The sequence below is a fragment of the Meriones unguiculatus genome, chromosome 20, assembly GCF_030254825.1.
Source record: "Meriones unguiculatus strain TT.TT164.6M chromosome 20, Bangor_MerUng_6.1, whole genome shotgun sequence".
NCBI lineage: Eukaryota > Metazoa > Chordata > Mammalia > Rodentia > Muridae > Meriones > Meriones unguiculatus.
In genome coordinates, this window is record NC_083367.1 from 69104470 (window position 1) to 69129460 (window position 24991).

At 50.1% G+C, this 24991-nt stretch overlaps 2 protein-coding genes across 7 annotated transcripts in view; one reads left to right on the forward strand and one right to left on the reverse strand.

The window, feature by feature from the left end:
• Window positions 1-57: 57 nt before the first annotated feature.
• Window positions 58-19972, forward strand: Zbtb2 (zinc finger and BTB domain containing 2). Of its 4 annotated transcripts, none has more exons than XM_021644477.2 (3): window positions 59-488; window positions 12707-12891; window positions 17147-19972. In XM_021644477.2, the coding sequence occupies exons 2-3, from the start codon at window positions 12719-12721 to the stop codon at window positions 18513-18515; spliced, it is 1542 nt and encodes a 513-aa protein (XP_021500152.1). In that variant the 5' UTR covers window positions 59-488; window positions 12707-12718; the 3' UTR covers window positions 18516-19972. The 4 variants fall into 4 exon arrangements, with proteins under 4 accessions (XP_060229152.1, XP_021500152.1, XP_021500151.1 ...); XM_021644476.2 differs by lacking the exon at window positions 59-488 and adding an exon at window positions 886-994; XM_060373168.1 differs by lacking the exon at window positions 59-488 and adding an exon at window positions 11827-12376.
• Window positions 19973-23769: 3797 nt separating this feature from the next.
• Window positions 23770-24991, reverse strand: part of Akap12 (A-kinase anchoring protein 12) — a 75396-nt gene continuing 74174 nt past the window's right edge. For all 3 annotated transcript variants that reach the window (XM_021644467.2, XM_021644468.2, XM_021644470.2), the window contains one exon: window positions 23770-24764. The gene's annotated coding sequence lies outside the window, so the exon portion shown is untranslated. The remainder of the gene's footprint in view (window positions 24765-24991) is intronic.

A 24991-nucleotide genomic window follows, 5' to 3' on the forward strand; every position in this document is an offset into this window, starting at 1 on the left:
CCGACCGCTGCGGAGAAGTTTCCTCGCCGCCTCGGCTGCACATGGCTTGCAGAACTTTGGCTGGGGCCGCGAGCCCAGGCTGGGTGGGAGCCGCAGCGCCGAGCTGCAGGCGACGGCGGCGGCGGCGGCGGCGGCAGAGCAGCAGGAGGCGGAGGCGGGCGGGGGGAGGGGAGCGGCTAGGGGGGGCGGAGGGGCTCTTGCCGCCACTGCTCTCTCGCCGCCTCTCCCCCCCGGCGGGAGCCGCTCTCAGCCTCTTTGCACTAGTCGCTCCGCTCTCTCGGTCATGTGACCTTAACGTAACCGGACAGGAAAAGCCCCGCCGCCGCCGCCCGCCGCCGCGCCGGAGACACCGACCACGGCGGCAGCAGCAGCAGCAGCAGCAGCGGCGGCGGCAGCAACGCGGGGCAGAGGCGGCGGCGGGGACAGTTAGGCCAGGCGGCCCGGCTCTGCCTCCCCCCCACGCCCCGCCGCGGCCGCACCGGCGACAGGTAAGCGCGCACCGCCACCGCGTCCCGGGGCCCACGTGCCGCCCCCGGCCCGGGCTCCGTGAAGGCGCAGGGAGGGGCGGGAGCCGCCGGAGCTCGCAAACGGTTCCGGCAGCGGCCGTGGCAACAAAGGCGACGAATGACTCCCGTCCCGGAGCTCCGGGAGAAGGCAGGCGGCGGGCCCGAGCGCGCGGGGCGCCGGGGCGGGGAGGCCGGGGCGAGGGCGGCCCGCGGGGCGGGGGCGGCGGCGGCGGCGCCTGGCGCCGGGGCTCTGGCCGCCTGACAAAACCATCCCGGCAGCCAGGCGGCGGCGAGTCGCGGCCGCTCCATCCGGGGCTTCGCGGGAGGGGGAGGGGACGGAAGCCGAGAGGGCGGGCGCAGGGGAGGGGGCGCTCCGCGTTCCGGTCCGAGTCGCCGGTCCCCGCTGCCCGCCGCGGCCAAGGGCGTCCGGAGCGGGCGGCGGCCGGCGAGCGGTCCCGCGCCGGAGCCCCGCCAGGTGGGCCCGTCAGGTGCGTACTCCGCCGTCGCCTCCTGCCGCGGTCGTCGTCGCCGCCTCGGCGGCCAGGCCTCGAGCTGCGGAAGTGGGTTGGGGGAGGGGAGGGCGCAGGGAGGGGGAGGGGAGGGATCCGGTCGGACCGGAGCAGGCCCGGCCTCTCTGGCGCGTCTCCCAGCTGCAGCGGCTCCTACAGCTGCTGCCGCTACTGCCACGGCTCCGCCTCCCGCTCGCGGGCGGGGGCGCGCACGCGCGCTTCCGGCCTCGGGTCTCGCGCTGTCTGCGGCTCTCGCGCGCGCTGCGCCCCTCCCCCCGCCCCTGGCGCCGGGGCCGTGGCGCCCGCCGGCCGGGGCGGCGCGCGCGCGCGCGGCGTAGGCGTCGGCATTGTGTTGGGCGCCGCGGGACGCGGGGCGCGCGCGCGCGCGCGCGGGGCCTCCGGGAGGGGCGGCGAGCGGCGCGACCTGGAGTGCGTTGCTCCCCACTCCCTTCGGCCCCTGGGGCGGGACCGGGACGCCGGTCCTCCCGCCCCGCCCCCGCCCCGCCCCACGGGGCGGAGTCAAGGCCCGGGGGCGGGGCCACGCCGCCTCGGGCTGCAGCTCGATGGAGCGGCCGCGCCCTCGCCCGCCCGCCCGCCCGGCGGCGCGGGGAGTGTCTGCGCTGGGCTCCGGCTATTGGCGGGGGGCGGGGAGGAAGGGAGTGGGAAGGGCGAGGGGTTAGGCCCGGGCTCACAGGCCAGGATGCATTCGCGATAGAAGCTGCATAGGATGCAGGCTTTTTGTTGATTTCAGCTGGTAGTGGGTTATTAAGGCCCTGGCGCGAGCTAGGTCTCCAAGCCAGGCAGGAGGAGCGAAAAATCCTGTGCGTGACGTGCCGTTCGCTGGGAGAACTTCCACCCAACTTCTCAAACAGCTAATCATACCTCGGGGAGTCAGCTCCGGCTTTTGGCCTTCTTTCTCCACCCTTGTGCTTTGTTCCTTTCCACCAGGATACAAGTGTGAGCGCTGGGACTCTGTTTTCATGGTGTATTGTCGTAGTAAAGCAGGCATAAAGAGGACGCATTTGGAGCCTGCATAACTCCGGGGTGGTCTGTACATGCTACATGGGCTGCTGTGTCCTTTGTGGCTGACACCATAGACCCTGACCACCAGGCTGGGGCTCGAGGACAATCAACTTCGGGAGGCAGAGGCAGTCAGATCTCTGAGTTCCAGGCCAGCCAGGGTACAGAGAAACCGAGTCTCGAAATAAAATACTCATTATGGATTCTCACTAACGGAAAGAATCAAATCTGAGGTGAAGACCCTGAGAGAAACTGCTTTAGTTCAGAATATTTGAAAACTTGATAATTTTAATGAAGAATGTAATTCTATCCCTGATTCTTCTAAATATGACTATGTTTCTCATGTAGTAAACTTGGGATGCTGTGTTTGATATTTCCTAGCTAAGGGATTAGCCTGTTGTTGAGAACATAAAATTAAAAATATATTTTTTTAAAAAGTGGGAGGGTATGACAGAAAGAAAGCACTAGTGGGTGGTAGAAAACCTTGTCCTTTTATTTCTACTTTGTTGCCCAGTTTTAAGCGTCTTCTTCTTCAGAAAATTTGTATAAAGATGGGTGCAAAACTTCCACCAAAATATGCCAGCAAAATTAATGCTGGACATACCTTAACCTCAGAACAAAATCTGGTAAGGAGCATTCTATGTTAAAGAATAAACTTTATAATGACTTCCAAATTTTTCACTTTACAAGACCTTTGTGGTGGTTTGAATAACAGTGGTCCTGACCCTGACGGGCTCATGTATTTGGTTGCTTAATCATCAGAGAGTGGCACTATTTGAAAGAATTAGAAGGATTAAAAGCTCCGGACTGTTGGAGTAAGCGCATCATTATCGGTGGGCTTTGAGGTTTCAGAAGCCCATAGTAGGCCCACGCTCTGCCTGCAAGTCAGGGTGCAGCTCTTAGCTCCTCCAGCACCATGTCTGCCTGCCATAGTGATAATGGACTAACCTCTGAAACTGTAAGCGTGCCCACAAGTAAATGTTTTCCTTTTTAAGAGTTGCCATGGCCATGGTGTCTCCACCACAGTAGAACTCTGATTAAGATGCCTTTATAAACATTTTACCCCAGCAGCCCCTCAGAAGCTATGCCCTGTCACTCATGATTTCAGGTACCTACTGCGTGGGGTGCTTTCCTGCCTGAGAATTGCTACAATGGGTAGGCAGGGAAGGAAACAGCTTGGGATCAGCTTTAGCGTGAGGGACTCTCCTTCCATCTCTCAGGGTTCCTGGGTCCTTCACCCCTAGACCCAGTGCCCTTTCCCAGTAGTTGAACAAGAAGCAGGAGGTGAAAAGGACAACTGAAGAACTGTTGGTCGGTGGCCAAAGGGCACCCTTCACTTTTCCTCCTTCCTTATAAGTGTTCTTTACAGGACACTGAGAATCCAACAGGGAATTACAGATTGATACTAAATGAGATTTTATATGCTTACAATACTAAAATGGTCATTAAGATGGAATCCAACCAGGCATGGTGGCACATGCCTGGAATCCCAGCACTCCCAGATTGGAGGCTTGAGGGTCAGGAATTCAAGGCTGCCATCCTCAACAACAGAGAATTTGAGGTCAACTTAGACTGCATGAGACCTTAGAGAAAGGGGGAAGGAGAGAGATAAAAGGGGCTTGGGAAGCAGGAGAGCAAGCAAGCATCAGTAGCCACAGAACTCTTACCAAGAAATAGCAGCCCAAGACATACAAGATTTTTCTTTCCTGGTTCAGAGGCCAAGTTAGATGCTGGGATTTACATTCAAACACAAACCCTAGATCACGCGTATGAGGGATACAGATGTGACTCTTTAAGAAAACCCAGGGGGCTGGAGAGATGACTCAGTGTTTAAGAGCATTCTCTGCTCTTCCAGAGGACCGGGGTTCAATTCCCAGCAACCACATGGCAGCTCACAACTGTCTGTAACTCCAGTTCCAGGGAATCTGACAACCTCACACCTATAAAATAAAATTGAATAAATTAAAACAAAAACAAACAAAAAAACCTCAGGGCACACATGGTGTCACACATCTGGAATCCCAGCACTGGGGAGGCTGAGTAAGGAAGATTTGTGTGCTACAAGTTCAAGGATGGCCTCGGCTGACCAGCAAGACCTCTCTCAGAAATAACAGGAATAAAAGGTCACTGTACAAAATCAGGAATTTGAGGAGCTCTTTAGTGTATCTGCCTAAGTACTTTTAACCTTCATATTTCAAAATATTTTTGACAAGAGCAGTGGTGCCCACTTCTGATCACTGCACTCGGGAGCCAGAGGCAGAGGGACCTCGTGCACACTGTAGACCCTGCGCCAGGGAAAGGGTAGCGTAATCTCAGAAGGATTTTAAAATGTGAGTGTGCTGGACTGCCTGGTTATTTTGATTTCTCAATCCTCAAAATGGGTCTATAACTAGCTACAAGTTCTTGTGAATCCCATGGGTCTGTCAGGCTTCCATATGGTTGAAACAGTTTTCATTAATAATACTGATCTTATTATTTTTCCAGTGTGTTAACATTGGGGAAGTCTCAATTCAATGAGTCAATATTTTCCAAATGACCACTGGATACTGATTTTTTAAATGTGCATGAGTAAAACTGCATGGCTCAGGAGGTAGGACACTTGCTGCCAAATCTGATCACCCAAGTCTCATCCCCAGAAACCACATGGTGCATGGGGAGACCTGAGTTGTCATCTGGTCCCCAAACACTCACAGAGACAGGCAGGCAGTCAGGCTCGCGTACACACAAACACACTAGTACACACACACACACACACACACACGCACGCACGTGGGGAGAAAGAATCATCAAGGAGGGGAGGGGGTGAAGATGGTATATATTAGCATCACATGGAGGTGACATGTATGTGTGAAAATGTCTTAAAACCCATGTTTTTTAGAAACTCATACAGTTAAGGCCTGAGCCTTGCAGCGCCCCGCGATTCATCTGAACCAGCCCTGTGGGTAGTCTAGGCGGCTGCTTCGCTTAGGAGGTGAAGTTGTTGCTGTTACTGCCCTAACCCTGTGTTGCTTTCCTTGAAGTTGATTGAACCATAATTTTTAGAACTGTCATTACTATCTTAACTTCTTGGCTTCTCTGAACTGCAGTAGGAAAATAAGTGCGGCTACATGGTTTATGCCTTTCCTTCTGTAATTACCATGGAAGAGGATTTAGTGAAGGAAAAGATGACCAGCATCACTGAGGTTTAGTTCGTGCCCACCCATCGGCATTAATTTTTAATAGTGCTAATTGAAAAGGCAGTTTGTATCCTGGTAAGTGGCCTACACTGCTTGACAGAACCATCTTAGTTCAGAATGACGCTGCTTCAGTTACTGTCGTGTGTGTGCATTATAGTGTTCATTATTCTTGGTGTAAATAAAGGCAAGGGTTTCAGAGGACCCTTTTAGTGCCCTTGACACTCAGTCTAAGTGGTGTTCAGGGTGTTCTAAGAGCCACAGGGAATCATCTATTCCCGAAAGCTGCTGCTTCTCAGTTTCTATGCAGAAAGTGGAGGAGGAACTCAGATTGGCAAAAGAGACCGTGATTACGCAGTCTGCCCCTGTGTCCCTCCAAAGGCCGAGCTGCCTGGGGGATCTCAGTGCCCTTGACGGCTACGTCCTCAGGGTGTCAAAGTGGGAAAAGGGTGAAGATTGAAAACTAAATCATTACAGTGTTCGAAGTGATGAGTATAACTGGCTCTGAGAAATGTTTGGTTTTGGTTTTACTTTTGGCATGACTCTCTTACATCCCCTGGATTCACTTAAGAAAACATTGTACACATGTAAAGTACATAGAGAAGACATTCTAGAAAAGCTTTTGAAGAAACACTCACCACATGTGATGTGCACACTTCAATCTCAGCACCTCGGAGGTGAAGCTGGGCTGACCAGCTGATCCACACAGTGAATTCTGGACCAAAAAGGCCTCCATAGTGAGACCCTGTCTCAAACGAAGGGAGGGAGGAAGGGAGGAAGGCAGGCTCACTCTTGTCTTTAGTTCTTCACCGTTCACTCTCCTGATTTAGGAAAGACCGTGACTTTTCACCATGTCTGTGCACCTGCATAAATTCCTGTGTGCCACATTCATGCCGGCAGCCTGGGGCTCGGGAAAAGGCATCAGATCCCAGCAATTCCGTTACAAATGGTTTTGAGCTGCCGTGTAGGTGCTGGGAGCCGAACCCAGTTCCTCTGCAAGTGTTAAGAGCAAATGCTCTTAAACACTGAGACATCTCAACAGTCCCCAAGTGACTTTCTTAAGTAGCTTTTTTCTTTCTTCTTTTGTAAAGTTCGGTTTCATTGTATTAAGTGGTTGGGGGTTTTGTCTTCTGCTGTTGAGAAAGTCTGGCCATGACCCGTCTGTTGCATCCTTAGCCTCCCTAATGCTAATCACAGGCATGTACTGCCTACACAGGGTTTACATGATGCTGAGGTGAAACCCAAAACTGTGCATTCTAGGCAAGCACTCTGCCAACTGAGTGCTACCCCAGTGCTGGTTAGGGATTCTCCACGTGGGTCTTAACCGTGCTGTCTCATGGCTAGCTTTGAGACCAGTGTTGGTAAGAACGTTTAGAAATGGCCTGTAGAGCAAGGCAGAGTCGCACAGAACACGAACCGTATGCCCGAAGGTCACGGGTTCGGTCCTGACCCTTTCTCAGCCCTTTGCACCCCTCCCATACAGTGCTCGACTGCACCCTGACATGACTTAGTGCTCTGGCTCTTGAGTCAGGCGGTCTGGCAGCTCAGAAGACCCTCGGACATCAGGCACCAGACCTCCAGCTGCAGCCCAGGGTGGCCAGAGCTCTAGATCCCCGCAGTCTCGTCCCAGAGGACCCAGTGATCCCACACATGCAACGTGTTCTTTCCCACCAAACTAAGATTTGGCTGTATCTCCCAGGGAGACCTGCCCAGTTATTCCAGGAACCGCCTCTGAGGGCTTTGACCTCTCCACCCTCCTCCTCAAGCCCCGCTGCAGACTTCTCCATCTTCTAGGTGTCTTTCTAACCTTCCACCTTCCTCTCAATCCCCACCCTTAGCCCCTCTCTAGTCCGGAGCCTAGAAGGACTCCCTTGGTTTTTCTCATTGTGCCCCCTGGCTCCTAAAAACTGAAGTCCTTTGCCACAGCTCAGCCTGCAGCCTTCTTATACACTTGCATCATGCGCTGATATTTTTAAATTGAGAAAATCCTCCAAACTGTAGCAGACATTAAATTTGATGAGCGTTTTTTAGATTAAAAAGAAGCTACTTTCCTCCTAAACCACTAGGCTAGTCAGGGCCAAACCATGGCTAGACTGAGTACTCTTCCTTTGTGACCCCCTAGTCGTTTAGTAAATGGTAAACACCATGCCAGATACCCTCCTAGGCACCTTGCAGACGTGGCTAGCGAGGGTAGTCTGCTCTCAGGAAGCACAGGTGGGCCTCAGAACCCTCACAGCTTCCCACACTTGAGTGAGGTTCAGTTGTATGAGCACACATGTGTGAATGCATACCAATATGCCTGAGTACACAGGTCGGTCAGTCACAGTCTCTCAGAAAGTAGCATGAGCAAAGGGCTCGAGGTCCACCACCTGCCCTGACCCTGAGGCAGCTCAGGGTGGAGCTTCCAAAAGAAGGGCCAGGGCAGGGGCCCTGTGTTCTCGAAGGAGCCAGTGATGGCTGCAGCACCAAGGGCCTGTGGAAAGGCGGTCTGTGGAAAGATATGGAGGGCAGGGGCTGGGTATGGTGGGGGAGCTTTTGATGACCTGGGAAGAAGAGACAGGCCAATCTTTGAAGAACGGGTGGCCTTCTCAGTCACAGGGCTAGGTATCATTTATGTCAGTTATGCATCATGGAACTAATATTGGTGCCTGGGGGGAAAGGGGTGCAGCAGAGAAAGGCCCTTCTGTCCCATGGGCAGGACACCCCCCCCCCAAAAAAAAACACCCTTTTGAGATCCTAGAGCCTTCTGCCGCCTCTCACACTTATCCCAGGCCAACTCCCTGTAGAATGTTCTAGGTGTTTTGTTTTTACTATCTGAGAAAAATATTTTAGTCTCCCAAACAGAAAGGTCTGACTGATGAGTATATCCAGCCTGTGTGGTTTTAGCCTGTGGCCTATTCTCTGCATTTTCTCAATTTCTCCCACATTTCTGAGAGGACATTTGTCATCTTTATATTTTGAATACTCATGCTCAGTGTGATTCCTGATCTAAGATGTGTTCCTAAATTGATCTTAAAATAACTTGTAGACTCCCCTTAAAAGGAAATATTTAGCAATTTCACCATGGCTTCATTCTCACAGGTTGAATAAAAGACTCAATGTTAGTTATGCAAAGACAGAGCCACCCAGTCTGCTGTATTTAAGGGAATAATACTTAGTATATCCATTAATGTAAAACCAAGTCCTCCCACTAAACATTGATAACTATGATGCACTGAAACATGAAAAATAAATGTCAGAAAGATTAAAGCTAGGCGCAGCCCTGTGGTAGAGAGCCTTTGCTTTCTCCATGCAATGCCCCGGATTCAGTCACCAGCAGCACCAAAATAGCTATCTACAAACAAGACTAAAACAAAATCTGGGAAGTGCTAGTATCCTGACACACAGCTCATTTTCCATATGCACAGTGGCTTTTATAAATCAATTTTTGGGTGCAGGATTTCTCTGTGTAGCCTGGCTGTCCTGGAACTCACTCTGTAGATCAGGCTGGCCTCACACTCAGAGATCTGCCTCCCAGTATTTTTTAAAAGAGAGAAAAAACAACTAGAACTGTGAAATGGTTCTATGGATAAAGGCACTTACTTGGCCACAAGCCAGCTGACCTGAGTTCGATCCTCCTCCACAGCCGCACGGAGAGAACTGCCCCCTGCACATAGTGCTGTGTCCTGCACATATACAGGCACAGAGTCAGCGGATGTAACTTTGACAGTTCTAAATCAGAGTAAAATGGAAGGCACAGCGGCTCATACCTTTAATCCCAACCCTTGAGAAGCAGGGGCGACAGCAGGAGAGCTGTCTGTTCAGCCCCAGCCTCATGCACGTTTTTTAAAAAAGGAGTAAAGGGATGGATAAAGTTCATGAAGAGACACCAGATTAAGCAGAAATAGACAGTTAATAGATGCCTCATATCATTAAATATCACTCGTGTCATAGGAAGTGAAAAAGGTAACATTAGCAAAGATTCCTCAAAAAGTAATAGTGAGATCTTGGGTGGTGTGGCTCAGCAGTAGAACGTCCACCTATAGCATGTGCCGAGCCCTAGATGTTCTCCCAAGCATGAGAGAGAGAGAGAGAGAGAGAGAGAGAGAGAGAGAGAGCATGCGCCAATATATCAGGGGGGCATCACACATATCTGTCTGCCCATACTATTTCAATCTTTTATAACAAGTATATATATTTAAAATTACTAAAAAATAGTATTTCTTGTTAATTTAAACCAGATAGTAATGCCAGTGCTTAACAGACCGAGGCAGGAGGAACATGCATTCAAGGCCAGCCTGGGCCCCACACTAAAAATGTTTCTTAAGATCAAACAAAATCCAGTGAAGCCTGGTTGATCCTACTTCTCAAAATTACTTTTTTGCGTCTGAGCAAGCTACCTCCGCTCTTTTGCCATTTCCTTACCTTAAAATGTGAGTAGCCATATCTCCAACAACTTACTAATGGGAACTAAAACAGTAGTATAAAAAGGGTTCTCCTCCTGAACTCTCCGTAAGCAACAGCCGCTGTCAGGGACAGGAAGAAGTGGGTACTTTGACCTTTGATGCTGGAGGAGGCAGAGCATCTTCCATGCTTTTCAGCATTCATCAGTATTTCAACTTTATAATTACCAGTACTGAGAATGCCACTTCACATAAATGCATAGCAAAGAATGGCGGAAGTATACCTGTGAAGGGCCAGTTCCAAAATTATTGGAAGTTTTATCATAATCTCAAGGTAGATTTATGTGGTGAATTTTTTTTTTAAATGAAACTTAACTCAGCCACTCAAACAGCAGGATTTTTGTTTTGTTTTGCTTTTTTACAATCTTGCATTCTAAAGTGTAATAACAATCCAGAGATACAATAACCTGGTACTTAGATGCTGAAGGTGTGGCGACAGGAAAGCACTAAATGAGGTTTTCCTTGATGAAACCACTGTGCTGTAGAAGCAGACACTGCAGTTTATAACACAGCTGCATGCTAGGCCTTCCGTCCGCGGTGTGCCGTGCTCACGCCGAACACAGCTGCGGTGAAGCCATGCGATGCCTCAGATCTGCCACATGTCTTGGCTGCTGTGTGTTAAGAAACACTTTGCTGTTGCCAGTTCTTAGCGCCCTTCACATTCAGTTAGGAGCCGCTGTATGGGCTGGGCTGTACCGTATGTCCACTAAAATACTGGCACTGACACATGGCTTCTGGGGGACACTGCTGTCCCCCAGGTTTCCCGGGTTCCCTTCCTGTAGCAGTAGCCACCTGCTTCCCCTCACCTTACTACTGCAAGTCTTTTCCACGTCTCTAAGCGTCCTGGATAGTCTACCACAGGACTGGGCAGGGTACACCATTTGTGGTTTGCCCTTTCCACTTAGTGATTCACTCTCTGTCTACAGTAATTCATTTTGTTTTGGTTTGGTTTTGTCCTGTAGACGGTCTCGGTGTAGCCCAGGCTAGCCTCACACTTCTAACCCTCAGCCTTTTGAGTGTTGGGATTAGCATGCTCACCACCAGGCCAGCAGTGGTCCATCCGCTCCAGCGACAAAGTGGTTCGTGCTGCAGCCCGACTACCCAGCAACTCAAGAACAGCGGTTGTTTCTGGCAACATCACTGCAGACATTAATGTCCAGTTAATGTGAAGGTGCATTTCATTTCTTGAATAATGTATCGCAGTAGCCGTTGGGCTAGCTGTGTGTGTCCAGGCCATCTGTACCATCTCATGTTCATGCCAGCAGCATGAGCCAGTTTCTCTGCAGCCTCACCAGCCCTGATGCGCCACGTGACGGTTTCAGCCCTCACCCCATGGGTATGTGCGGACGCTGTTTCCATCATTCCCAGGAGGCTGGCAGTGCTGCGCACTGTCTACCCGCTTACCATACAGCTTTCCCCTCTGCTGGCCTCTTCAAGTATGTCCCACTTTCCAGTTTTGAACTGTTGAGTTTCAGAGTTCTCTCTTTACTTTGGCCCTCAGAGGAATTGTGAAGTTTCCAGTGTTTCCACCGGTAGCTGCCTGTCCATCCTCTTGGCAGGGCCGCTTAGGAACGAGCATCATAATCTCAGTAAGTCTGACTTGCCACTTTTGCCTTTTATAGATCACCCAAGCAATTTTTTTTTTCTAAAATCCTTAGAGTTTTGTGCTTTGTACTTAAGGCCATGATAGACTTTATTGTGGTTGTGTCTGAAAGTGTGGTTTAGTCGAGGTTCTTGTTTTCTTTCTTGCCTTTCCCAGCTCATCCAGCTTTATCTGCTGGGGTTATGTATGCAGTCCTTGTCACACTTCCACCCTGCATCTCTCTCTAGGCCAGCTCCAGTTCCAGGCTCTGTGAAGTCCTGTCTGACTCTCAGTACCGGCTCCAGTTCCATGCCACTCCCACATCTGGGGTTGAGTAGAGGGCCTGACTGCCCATCTGGTGGCTCTTTTCTAAAGACTTTGACTCTGCCTGCTTTGCCTTGCCACACGTTTTTAAACACTCTTGACCATACAGAGAGTTGGCCAAGGGCTGGGATTTAACAGTTTGTGCTTTTCCACATATGAATCTATGCGCTTTGTTCGGCTTACCTGTGTGGTCTATATTGGAATGTGATGACACTGTTTTTCATTTCCATGTCCGTTGCTAGTGTATGACATTATAATTAGTTAGGGCTTGGGGATCTTGTTTTTTGATACATTTTACACCTTTCCAAATTCATTTATGGCAGCTTTCGTATAAATTCCTTGGATTCTGTCTGCTACAGGTTTGCTTCTTTTCCTGGCTATAGACTTTCATTTCCATCTTGTTTTCTGCCTGGCACCCTGGGTGCTGCTGGAGGGAAAGAGCACACTTCTTAGTCTTTCTCCCAGTCTTGGAGAAAGCAGTGCTGACCCAGCCCTGCAGTGGGCTTCCTGGTGTGCTTGTGGGAAAGGAGCCGTCTTGGGATGGCAGGAGCCGGCAAATTCCTGCAACCTCCCATAGTAAACAGACTGAGTCCCAGGGTGTTAGGAGGGTGACTGTATAATGCAAAGCACAGAATTTGAAGTAGGTGCATTCAAATTTAAATTTTGACTCCTTTACCTTTCTTAGTGGAAGGCCTGGGGCAGCTTCTTACAAGTCTCAAAATGCATTTCCTTCTCCACAAAAGGGAGGTCAGCCCCTTTGCTAATGGGTATGCAAGCCTTTGTGGCTCTGGCTGCGTTGGAGGAGGAGTCTCAGCGGAAGGTTGGTTGAATTCCTGTGAATCTTAGGGTTTGTATTGGGGATTTTTAAAGGACTAGCTGGTGCACACTCTCTCTTTAGGACTGACGCTTGGAGGTACAGTACCAGGGTTCATTCCCCGGTCTCAGCAAGTAACTAGATGACGTCATCTGAAAACCTGAGTCCTGGCAGGTCCTATTCCAAGGATTTGAGAAGGTTAAATTAAATGAGTTGATGTATGTACCATGTTTAACCATGTCTGACACGTTAGCCATGATGACGTTAGCTGTGACGTTAGGACACATTCTTATTTGTGGAACACCCTTCTTAAAAATAAAATTGTTTACTTTGCAGATTTTTTAAAAAATGGATTTGACCAACCATGGACTTATTCTACTGCAGCAGTTAAACGCTCAGCGAGAGTTTGGTTTCCTGTGTGACTGCACGGTTGCAATCGGCGATGTGTACTTCAAGGCACACAAATCAGTTCTCGCTTCATTCTCCAATTACTTTAAGATGTTGTTTGTCCATCAGACCAGGTAACTAAAGCGGTTGATAATAATCTAACGGCTGTAGCCCTCCTGACGCTGGGTCCCTCTTCCCACTGAGTGCTGTCTTTGCTTCATCCAGACTTCTGGTCTCTGCCTCTCCCAGGATCTAGGTACCCACCCCACTCCCTTGCTACCCCAAACGTCCCCTGCCTTTCTTGGCTACTCATTTGATTAGCACTTGAGAATCACCTACCCACCTGGCTCCTTGCAGCCGCCTTCCTGCCTGATAGGCAGTGACAGCCTGGAGACCAGCCCCTGTCAGTAAGCCTCCTTCAGGCCCAGTCCCTGACTACCCTGACTTTGAATACTTTACTTAGTTTTAAATGAGAAGCTGGAGGGCGCACATTCCCCAGTTCCCTCTTTTCTAATGTAAACTCTGTCTTTGCTTGTTTTTCATTTGATTTCTCCTAAGTATCTTAGAGAAAAGAATCTGTGGGTGTGTGAGGAAATAGCCCCCTTCCCCTTTTCCCCTCCCCCATCTCTCCATCTTACCCTGTTCTTTCCTCCTCTTCTCCCCTCCCCCTGCCCCCCACCACCACCCCTTGCTCTTGGCAGCCGACTCCTTGACCTGGCTCCCCCAGTGCAGCCCTGTTCGCTGTTCTCCTTGAACCGTCTTAGAAGGGTACCTGCGCCTCTGTTGACTTTGCTCATCCCACACTCTTCCTGTCCATTTGCTCTGTGGTTTCCCATCTCCACTGCAGTCGTGTCCCAAAGGGCACCTCTCCACCACACTGTCCTCCTGCAGGCTGTCCTCCTGTCCACCTCAGTCCTCACCTGTGGCCAAATGTCCCTTGTTTTTCAAGGGGTGCTGGGGCACCGGCCTTGGGCCTCCTGAGCCCCTGCTGTCCTTGCACAGTGTGGTGGGTGGGTCATCTTCTTGGACCTTTCCTTGGCTGGTGGAAGCAATTTAGTCTCAGCTCTGGCCTCCATCTTTCTGTCTGCAGAACCCTGTTCCTAAGTACCCTGCCCTGGCCTCCTGTTGGCCATGTAAACCTGACTGTCCCTGCTCTGCTTTTTCTCATTGCACATGGATAAAACTGAACTAAGCCTCTCTCCAAAAAGATTCCTGGCTGGCCCGTTTTCATCCTTGAGCAGCCCGAGCTTCAGATCTATTTCAGATCATGTCTTACTGATCCCCAGGTCCTATCTCTTCAATTCCTGTTCACTGCCCATATCGCTGTCAGATCAGTAACCATAAGGACCACCTAGGGGAGGCGAGCTTGGACCAGAAGGCCCCAGAGTACAGCCCTTTCCCTGCCCACTCCCCGTCTTCCCTCACCCTCGCCCTCACCCTAGTATAGTAGCCGAAACCATCAAGGGTGACTATGCTGTGCTACTTACAGGAGCTCTGCATTTCCTCTAAATTGCTTTCTGTGTGTTCACCCCTCCCCTCACTTGTAGTGGCAGAGCTGAGTTTTCCAGATCTGCGACACCAGTGGGTATGGTATAGCCACTTGATAAACATCTGGAGGAGAGAAAGGTCAGCAGCAGGTGCCTTAGCACCGAGTTGTCTTACAGCACTGCGAGTGTGAGATGTCTTCCTGTGATCGTGGCACAGGAGGCTGAGGCAGGGATTTATATGTATATAGAAATAGGTATTTGCCATCCTTTAACATCGTAATGTTAAAGATGTTACTTGCAGCCATTAATTCAATAAGTGAAACAAACGATCTTGAAAAAGAAATGTCTTTAGTTTTGAAGTGTAAAAGACAACGCAGTGTATTTTCTTTAGATGCAAGAAATGTCCCTTATTTAAAGTATAGGGCAGTGAGAAAATGTCTTTCTAACAAAGGGATGTCTTTGTATCCGAGATCACTGGGTGGCCATCCTTGTACACATCTGTGTGCAGAATTCAGATTCACTGCCACAAACCCAGCTGAGACCAGCATGTTTTTCACCAGCACTTCCTGCCTCCTGCCAGAGCCCCTGACCCACCTCTAGGAAAGGCCTGGGCCCGCGTGGAGATCCTTGCAGCTTTACAGTGCACATCCTGTAGTCGCCACCAGGTGTCTCCATCTCTTCTCTGTAGACTGAGCGCTGAGCGAGAATAAGCTGCAGAGGTGGGGGCCTGCGCCTTAATCCAGCACTCTGGGGGCAGTGGCAGTTGAATCTCTGAGTTCAAGATGGGCCTGATTTACATAATGAGACCCTGTCTCAAAAAAAAAAATAGCATTATTTAAAATGCTTATTCTAAAATTCTAGCGCAGGAGAAACTGAAGGTGAAATTGCTGTTTGTAGCTGTGCTAACACTCCTTTGCCCTTCTCCTGCCTGGCAGATGTCTGTATATCAGAGCTGAGGTGGAACTGATTTTATGAACTATAAAAGAGAAGTGACAGTCTGGCCCCTATCATGTTGGGTGGATAGAAAAAAAAGCGGCTGACCAGTCCCGAGTGAAAGGAAAGAAGCACAGGATTCCAGTAGCTGGAACAACACAGAAAGAGCTGTGTGTGTGTGTGCACGCGTGTGCACCCACACATGCTTGCTGGGGAACTCCAGGAGTACCCAGCTTCCTCACCATGGTGCCAGCCCCAGTACTCCGCACTCCCTCCAGCCTGGCTGCAGTGTAGAGCATTGGCTTCCCAGTTCTGTCCTTTGCCATCAGGAACTGTAGATACTTGTTTCACATTGGGAAGGCTTACTGTCAGCAACCACTTAGAAACAAGGAAGAGAATGGCTCCCCCAGCCAGTGGGCCCCTGCAAAGCCCTGTGGACGGAGATGCAGTGGACAGGCCTGATGTTGAAAGAAAGCCCCTTCCGAACCAACCTCCTCCCCAAGGATCACATCCATCTCCTGGAGTGGTCCACATCTCCGAAGGCCGTGGTTTCTGAGCTCCCTGGGCCTCTGCCTGATCATGCCAGTGGTAGCACGCGTTTTTAGGTCCATCGCTGGGAGGTAGGAGGTGGGTCTCTGTAAGTTCCAGGCCAGCCTGATCTACACAGGGAGACCTTGTCTCAGAGAAAGAAAGAGAAGTCTTGGCCTTTTTTTGTTTTGTAGAAAATGGCATTAGGCTCACATTTCCCGCTCTCTTTGTACTGTCAGTGGGTGCTGGACTTACGCCTGGTTTTACTGTTTGACTTTGGTGTCTGTGGTTGCATGTGGTATCGCATAGGATCCTGAGTCTTTGTGAAATGGACACCTTGAAGCCCATCCAGTAATTACTCATTCATGTCCTGTCAGAAGTCGATCTTAAAATCACATTAGCTTTTTCTTTTCTTCTTTTCTTTTTCTATAAACCGTGACTTGTACTGTAGTTAGTCTCACCTTGAAGTTCAGACAATCCTCCTGCCTCATCCTTCTGTGTATGTGGAATATACATCATGCCTAGCTCATCTATTTTTAATTTAATAAAGTAACATGTTAAATTTAGGAGATAGGGTATGCTGTTAATATTTTAGCATGGTGAGAGGTAATTGATTTAAACAATGAATATTATTGCTAAACCTGCCAAAAAGATCTTTAATGCCAAGAAATTATATAATAAAAGTTACTGTAAATTCTAAGGACATTCAAGGACGCTGTCCAGGATGAAGCTGTATGTACATACTACAGAGCTGTGTCATCTCACAGGGCTGTGTTAGAAGTTCCTCAGTGGTGAAGGTCTGAGGGGAGTCCCGCTCCTTCACTGTCGCTGTTTCTGAAGTGGTGTTCCTCTAACGGGTAGACAGCCGGCTAAGCCACCATCTGGAGGCGCCTTTCCACCTCTCAGCTGGGATGATCGAGCCCAGCATGTGCCCCACAGAGCTGTTTGGTGCTCTGGAGGCTCTCCAGGTGGCTGGGAAGAAGCCGGCCTAGGTTCCAGTCCCTGCGCTACCCGCCTGTGCTGCCGCGTGCCAGCTGTGAACTGGGTGTGGTGTGGCCGCCTGTAAAGTTGAGGGCAGTTGTGGCCTCTGTAAAGGCCACAGCGGGACACTGGTGGAGACTGTGGTCCCGCACTGCCTTCCAGTGCCACCTAGCAACACTGGGAAGGTGACTGGTGTTCCCCGCCTCTCTCCGGAGAGGTCAGATAACTCAGGGAGCTGGGCCCCCTCCCCCTAGGCTTTGTTAGGCTAGCAACCCCTCCAGTGTCAGGGCTGCTTTACAGGCTTTCTAATCAGATTAAATTCTTCTCCTTCCCTTACTGCATCTGCCGAGCTCTGACCTGGGTCTGTACGGAGTTCAGTCAGAGTCAGCAGTGCCACAGAAGTGTTCTCTTGCTGGTCAGAGAGGTTGGTGTTTCCTCATGGCTTTCCCCTTTCTTTCAGTGAATGTGTCCGTCTGAAGCCCACTGACATCCAGCCTGACATCTTCAGCTATTTGCTGCACCTGATGTACACCGGGAAGATGGCGCCACAGCTCATCGACCCTGTGCGGCTAGAGCAAGGGATCAAGTTCCTGCACGCGTACCCCCTCATCCAGGAGGCCAGCCTCGCCAGCCAAGGCACCTTTTCCCATCCTGAGCAAGTCTTCCCGCTGGCCTCCTCGTTGTACGGCATTCAGATCGCAGACCACCAGTTGAGACAAGCCACCAAGATGAATTTAGGGCCTGAGAAACTTGGGCGGGAACCTAGGCCCCAGGCGCCCAGGGTGAACCAGGGGCCGGTGCCTGAGCCCTCGCAGCTGTCACAGCTGCCTACAGACCTGGCCCAGGCGAATCGGACGAGTATGGCTCCCGCCGACCCCCTGCAGACCTCATTGTCGCCGGAACTTGTCTCCACGCCTGTTCCTCCCCCTCCTCCTGGGGAGGAGACCAACCTGGAGGCCTCTTCCTCCGACGAGCAGCCATCCTCCCTCACCATCACCCACGTGAAGCCAAGCATCATGAAGAGGAACGGGAGCTTCCCCAAGTACTACGCCTGCCACCTGTGCGGCCGGCGCTTCACGCTGCGCAGCAGCCTGCGGGAGCACCTGCAGATCCACACCGGGGTGCCCTTCACGGCGGGCCCGCCCGGGGAGGGCCGGGGCCCGCTGTCGCTCGGCAGCAGCGCCGACCTGGGCAAGGACGCCCTGGAGGTGCCGGAGGCGGGGATCATCAGCGACAGCGAGCTGCAGCACATCTCCGACTCCCCCATCATCGACGGCCAGCAGCAGTCGGAAACGCCGCCGCCCTCGGACATTGCCGACATCGACAACCTGGAGCAGGCCGACCAGGAGAGGGAGGTGAAGAGGCGCAAGTACGAGTGCACGATCTGCGGCCGCAAGTTCATCCAGAAGAGCCACTGGCGCGAGCACATGTACATCCACACGGGCAAACCCTTCAAGTGCAGCACCTGTGACAAGAGCTTCTGCAGGGCCAACCAGGCCGCGCGCCACGTGTGCCTCAACCAGAGCATCGACACCTACACCATGGTGGACAAGCAGACGCTGGAGCTCTGCACCTTCGAGGAGGGCAGCCAGATGGACAGCTTGCTGGTGCAGGCCAACAAGCCCTACAAGTGCAACCTGTGCGACAAGACCTTCTCCACGCCCAGCGAGGTGGTCAGACACTCCTGCCAGAGCCAGGGCTCGGACGTGTTTGCGCTGGACGACGGGCGGGCGGTCCTGCTGGGCAGCGGGGACTCGGAAGTGACCGGCCCTGACCACCCCGTGTTAGCGTCCATCAAAAAGGAACAAGAAACGGTGTTACTAGACTGAGTGTGACTTGTCTTTTTAAAAACTGTCATTTTTACAAAGAACCTTCTACCCCGCTCGGGAAAGTTTCTCCACGGCATGATACAAACGGGCCCCACCCCCTTCCTGCCCCCTCCTCCCAGCCCCATCTCTGTAAGGCTTTGTGCGTTATAAACCTGGACTATATTTACTGTAATTCAGGGGATATTGGAAGGATAATGGTCAGTAGTACTTGTAAAGAAATAGGTTTTGAGGAGTTTTAGATTATTTTAAAAACCTACTTGGAATTAATTAAGAGTTAATAAAACAACTAGAATATAATTTGGTAAGCTAAAATTATGACTGTCCCTGGGTAAGAAGTCTTCCTTCTCGAACAAAGTCAGAAAATACAGCGTGCTTCTTAGAGAGAAAGCTGGGCTCTGCTATGCAAATCTAGAAGGTGTGGGGAAACTTGAAACCCGAGAGAATGTTTTTAATATTTGTCCTCTAGGTGTCTGATTTCAGAATGTATCCTTTGAGATTATGTCCAGTTAAGAAAATCACTAGTTAAGAAATCGACTTTAACAAACGCAAAAGAGTAATAATGTGATGGCAATCTTCATTTCTGGATAAAACCTGGCGGGCTGTGAGTTTGTATGTGAGCGAGTGAGCAGATATGGATACTTGCTCCCAAGCAGGGGAACCGATGCACCCGATTGCTGGCCTTGTTCCAAGATGCACAAGAAGATGCTGTTTGACGCTTGTTTAAAATCCGATTGGAAAGCACGGTTCTCCAGAATGTCTTTCTGAGCGGCAAACGGCACGCCTTTCCCTAGCTGTCCCAGTGGTGAGCTGTGTCAGCGCCAGGCCACTGCCTGTCAGAGCGGTGTGTACGGCAAGGAAAGGACTATAGAAACAGGCATCTTACAAGGGAAGCTGAGAGCAGAGTGTAAAACCTGATACTGCCTGGCATGGTGGTGCCCACCTATAACCCAGCACTGGGAGAGGGGGTCAAGAGGGTGGAAGGAAGTGAGAGTTTGAAGCCAGCCTGGGCAACACAGAGAGACCTTGTTCCAAAAAAAAAAAAAAAAAGCAATGCCAAAAGTTCAGTGGTAACATCTACTAAAGCATCAAAAATAATGAGAGAAATCAGGACCAAAAAAAAAAAAAATTTTTTTTATTTATTTTTATTTTTTTTTTTTAGGAAAGAAAGCCAGTTGATTCTATTGTGTATCCTCCAGTTTTGTTAACACCTGAGGATTTCCCCACTGGCCTAACAGCATGAAAAGTTGTCCTTAATCTTCCCTCGGGCTAATAAAATGGTCTCACGGGATGCAACAGGAGCCGGAAGTGAGGGCTGAGGGGCAAGGGATGGGGTAGTGCATAGCTGTACTGTGTGTGTTAGCAACTGACACCCATCACCCTCCTATCTGTATAGTTGAGTTCTCAGATTTGTAAGTTTTTATACATCCTTTCATTGAATAAACATTTAATTAAATGGGCACGTGGTTCTTCCCGTGTATTTGTCTACCAAAGAACACAGAAAGGAGCGTGGGAGTCTTTTCAGGAGTCCCGGCTGGGTATACACCTGTCAGGTAGGCCTCGGCGGTCTCCCCACGCCGTGCTGTTGTCCACAGCCATAAAGCACAGAGAAAGTTTCAGTCCCACTGGGTCATGACGTTGTGAGATGCTGGCCGGCTCCTGGGGATGCTGAACAGCCTGACAGGAGTGCGTGAAGAAAGCTGTCGGGGACTGCCGAACTGTCACAAAGCATCCCAAGAACTGAGATGAGACAGCCAGGAGCCATTTCATCCTCTTTAGTTAGGTTCCAGTCTACGCACGTGCACACCTTGGAAGGTGAGCTAAAAGGCTGCACTGCCCCATGAGGTTTTTACACCTTATTTATGCGACTACCCAGTGCCTGGTCCCCGGTGGTCCTTGTCACATCGCTTATATTGACAGAAATTACTTGTATCCAACTTAGTGCTCCCCACCCCTGGGAGGATACAAAAGTCAGATTCCTTTGTGGGGGGCATCTCTAAAGCAGTGATGCTCAACCTTCCTGCTGCTGTGACCTCTTAAATCAATTCATGTTGCGGTGATTCCCCAACCTAGAATTACTTTCATTTTATTGCAACTTTGTAACTGTAATTGTGCTGCTGTTAGGAATCCTGACATAGATGGTTTTGGAGACAGAGGTTTGTCAAGGGAGTTGCAACCCACAGGTTGAGAACTGCTCTACAGGAGGCTCCTTCCAGGCTCTGCCCATCCCCCTGCCTGTGACAGCCCCCCCTTCTTTACCTGTCAGGGCGGATCCTTTCCTTCCCTCTGAGGGCCCGCTTACGCTGCTTCTGAAATAATGGGCTGGCCGTTTTATTGCCTTGCCATCTCACGGACCCTTCAAGACTTCAGGGTGGTAACGTTCTCATACAGTCCATTCCTAAAAGGTCGTTTAAATTGTTAACCTACTTAAGCAATTGAGGGCAATTCTCATCAAGACTTTTTTCTTTTCCTGAGACAGGATGTCTCTACATAGCCTTGGCTAGCATATGTAGACGAGGCTGGCCTCAAATTCAGAGATTGGCCGCTTCTGGCTCCCAAGTGCTGGGATTAAAAGCATGCAGCCTGCTCCACCATGCCTGCCCGTGAAGATATTTTAAAGCTTACATTAGCACAGAGGCCTTCAACATGCTGTGCCACAGAACCCTCTGAGAGGCTTGAGCAGAAAGACTGTTGGCCCTAATGCTGAAAGGCGGGTCAGCCTATGTAGGGTGGAACCCAGGAGTTTCTTTCCTTGTTGCTGTTATGTGTAACGGGATGTCCCATGTACCCTCGGCTAGCCTAAAACTCCACGTGTGGCTGGGGATGACCTCAAATCCTGATTCCTTCAGCCTATCCTTGCTGAGTGCTGGAATTTCAGGCACATGCACCACACATGGCTTATAGTGCTGCTCCGGGAGAGCCCATATGCTGGGCAAGTGTCCCCCAGCCAAATGGCAGCTCAGCCTGGAACCCAGTCATTTCTCAGAAGTAGCAGATGGCGCTGGTGCCAGGGGAACACCATGGGAAGTGCAGGTGTCCTGGCCATTGCTGCTGTGGAGTAACTGACCTTTATTCCCTCGTACTAGCTTCTCAGAATTGAAGGCTCTGGGGTTTGTTGGAAACTTTCTGTCCTCACTCGAGATGTGCTTGTAATCTCTGAGCACTTAACAATGTTGACTGTGGCCCAAGAAGAGGGTGCAGTGGCATACACCTGAGATGCCAGCACTGGGAAGCAGAGGCAGAAGGACACACAGCGAAACCGTCGGGAAACAGAAAAGCCAGACACCTTGGAGGATGAGGCCGGGTGAAGAGGCAGGATGTGCTCCAGCCACCAGCGCTACAGGTGAGTTCCAGGTTAGCCTAGAGTAAACATAGACCTTGCTTAAGGAGACAGGAGGGAGGAGGAGGAAGAAGATAAGGAGAAAGAAGGTGGCAAAGTAACATGTGGGGGAGGGCCAGGGGTGGTGGCACATGCCATTAATGCCAGCACCTCCAAAGGCAGAAACATGGTGATTTTTCAAGTTTGAGGACAGTCTGGTCTGAACAAGCAAGCACAGCAGTCTGAAAGCAAAGTATAGCATCAGAGACTTTGCTCAAAGTTCAGATCTCCACACCATGGCTGCTGGGAAAGGCTTCCTAGTCTTTCACCTTTTGCCTTTCTATAGATATTTAAAAGAATGGATTAAGAACATTTTTCTCAGTTAGACAGAGATGCCTTCAATGAACAAAGATCTGAAGACAGCTGGCCAGAGACTGAGTGCACCAAGGCCGGGAGAAGAGGCATCTCTTGAGTTTGAGGCCAGCCTGGTCTACAAAGTGAGTCCAGAACAGCCAAGGCTACGCAGAGAAACCCTGTCTGGAAAAACCAAAACAAATTAAAAAAAAAAAAAAGTACTTATGTGCACGTGTTATGTCTGCATACTGTGAGCACGTGTGCTGGTGCCCGTAGAAGCCTGAAGGTGGCATCAGATACCTAGGAGCTGGAGTCTCAGATGGTTGTCACCCAATGTAGGGGGTGGGAACCGAACTGAAGAACAGCAAGCAGCATTAACTGCTCCTGATTCTCCTCTTGATATATATTAAAGATTTTTATGTATATAGATGTGTTCCTGTATGTATATCTGTGCACCAGTCTAGAAAAGAGCATTTGATCCTTTGGAACTGGAGTTTCGGGTAAATGTGAATTGCCCAGTGTAGGTGCTGGGAACCAAACCCAAGTCCTCTGAGAGCACAGTAAAGTTCTTAACTGCTGAGCCATCAGAGGCCCAGAGGAGACCGTTTAAAGAGTCCTTTTTCTTTGAAAGTGTGGCCTCTGACACGTGGCTCAGTCTCCAGAGGATGGCTCCTAAGCCATGCACACCCCGGCAGTAGTGACTGGGCTCAGTGAGTTATGGAAAGAGCAGAGAGGAGAGGAAAGGGGAGAAGGAAGAATTTAACAAAGTTGGGGAGGGACACATTTGTTTGTCATGGTCATATACATGGGGGTGGGGACAGGTGGGGGACATTAGAACACACAGGAAATTTTCAAAGGACAAGAATAGACCCCAAAAGTCACCATCAATCTTCTCCCAACCTCTGCCATCAATCTCTGTCACCTCAGCCAAAAGCTGTTGTCTCTCGTTTCAACTTTCTCAGGCAAAAAAGGTCTAAATTATACTAATTCCAGTGACATAAGCAGAAGACAGACTTCTATGAATGTGCAGGGCAGGGGACACTCATTTGCAGGATCCCAAATGCTCTCCCAAATGCTAGTCAGCTTTGTATCCCAGCCTGTCCTACAAGGAATCTTCCTTCCCCTCATTCCAAAATGCTGGGATCAGAGGCATACTTCGTGGGGGAATGGAGATAGGGGCTCTAATTCTTATCTGGTTGATAGCTGCTGTCTTAGTTACTTTTCTATTACTGTGATGAGACACAAGACCAAAGCAACTGAAAGAAAGGACTTGTTGGTACTGAGGTTTCCGAGGATGAGGCCATGGGAAGGCGCTCTGCTGCGAGCAAGCAGGCAGACGTGGTCTGGGGCGATGCCTGAGCTCACGCTTGAGACACAACCACAAGGCAGAGAAGCAGCTGGGACTGGCACGGATTTCTGAAGCCTCAAAGTCCACCCCTCAGTGACCTGCCTCCAGCAAGGCCACACCTCCTTATCCCTCCCAGATGGGTCCATCAACTAAGGACCAAGCATTCAAATCTGAGCCTATGTGGCGCAGTACATACGGGACCTGAGCCCCTTAGTGCTCATAAAAACCAGTGGATGTAAGTGAAGCAAATATTTTATTTAAATCAGCTGTCAAATCACAATTTATCCAAACGAACATAATGCAACATAGTTCTTAAAAGAAGTGGCACAGATATAACACAGACAAACTCCAGTATCTATCAAAATACCATTTGTAAAGAACAGGACTCACTTCGTTCTGCGTATGAATTCGGTTCAGCAATATAAGAGTACAATCAAAAAGTACATCCCTTCTGCATGGGAAACAGCTCATGGCCTTAGGCACACTCATCTGTCCATATCATTAAGAGATGGGGCTTAATCTGTCACTAAGGAGACTTCTTTCCAACCTGGACTAGATTAGAAAAAAAAAAAAAAATGTCACAGTAATATTGGGACACGCTGTATGTTTCAAAATGGCGTTCTATTACTAAGCTCGCTGTGCCCAGGAAAATGACCACTTTCAGAGGACTAGAAACCCACGACCTAAGCATCAGAACTTTAAAAAGTTAGACTTGTACTTTCCTGCAGGACTGTTCTTTCTCTGTTTGCCACAGGTTATACAGTTGAGGCTTGGGGCTTCTCAAGGCTTCGCTATGGCTGCACACCCGTTATATATTGCATAATACAAAAGGCATGTGCTTAAACATTAGAAAAAATATACAATAGGTCGGTACAGGAGGAAGACTACAGAAAACATACATATAAATACAGAGAGGAGGATGCTCCAGTTTGAGAAGGAGAACTAGGTATTGCCAACATTGGTTCCAGGCTGAAAATGTAGGACCTTAACTCAGAAATATATGGCATCAAGGGAAAAATCAAAGGCAGTCTTGAAACAGGGAATGTTAACTGGCTGTAGCTCCCGATGAAGCCTCAGGATTGTCGGGGTTGCTCTATGGAGTTTGAATCAGTGGATGGCCCTGCTCTCCGGGTCTCAAGGGCTCTGAAATCTTGGTCTCAAGGTCCTAACAGCAGCATTTTGTTCTGTGACTTGTCTTCACATTCTGGTCTTGGAAACATACAATGAGTGACTGTAGAAAGAAGAAAGAAGGGAGAAAGTTAAAAGCCGCCTTTTCTCTTCCTCGGTGTATTGACAAGTGTCTGAGAGCTACAGGGATGGAGAGCTGCGGGGCACTGGAATCTCACTCCGGTACAAGAAGAGGGGCTGGCTAGACAGCTCAGGCCTACATCACAGGCCTGGAGACCTGGCTTCCATTGCCTCCAAAGGCTGTCCTTTGACCCCCAGCACACACGATAG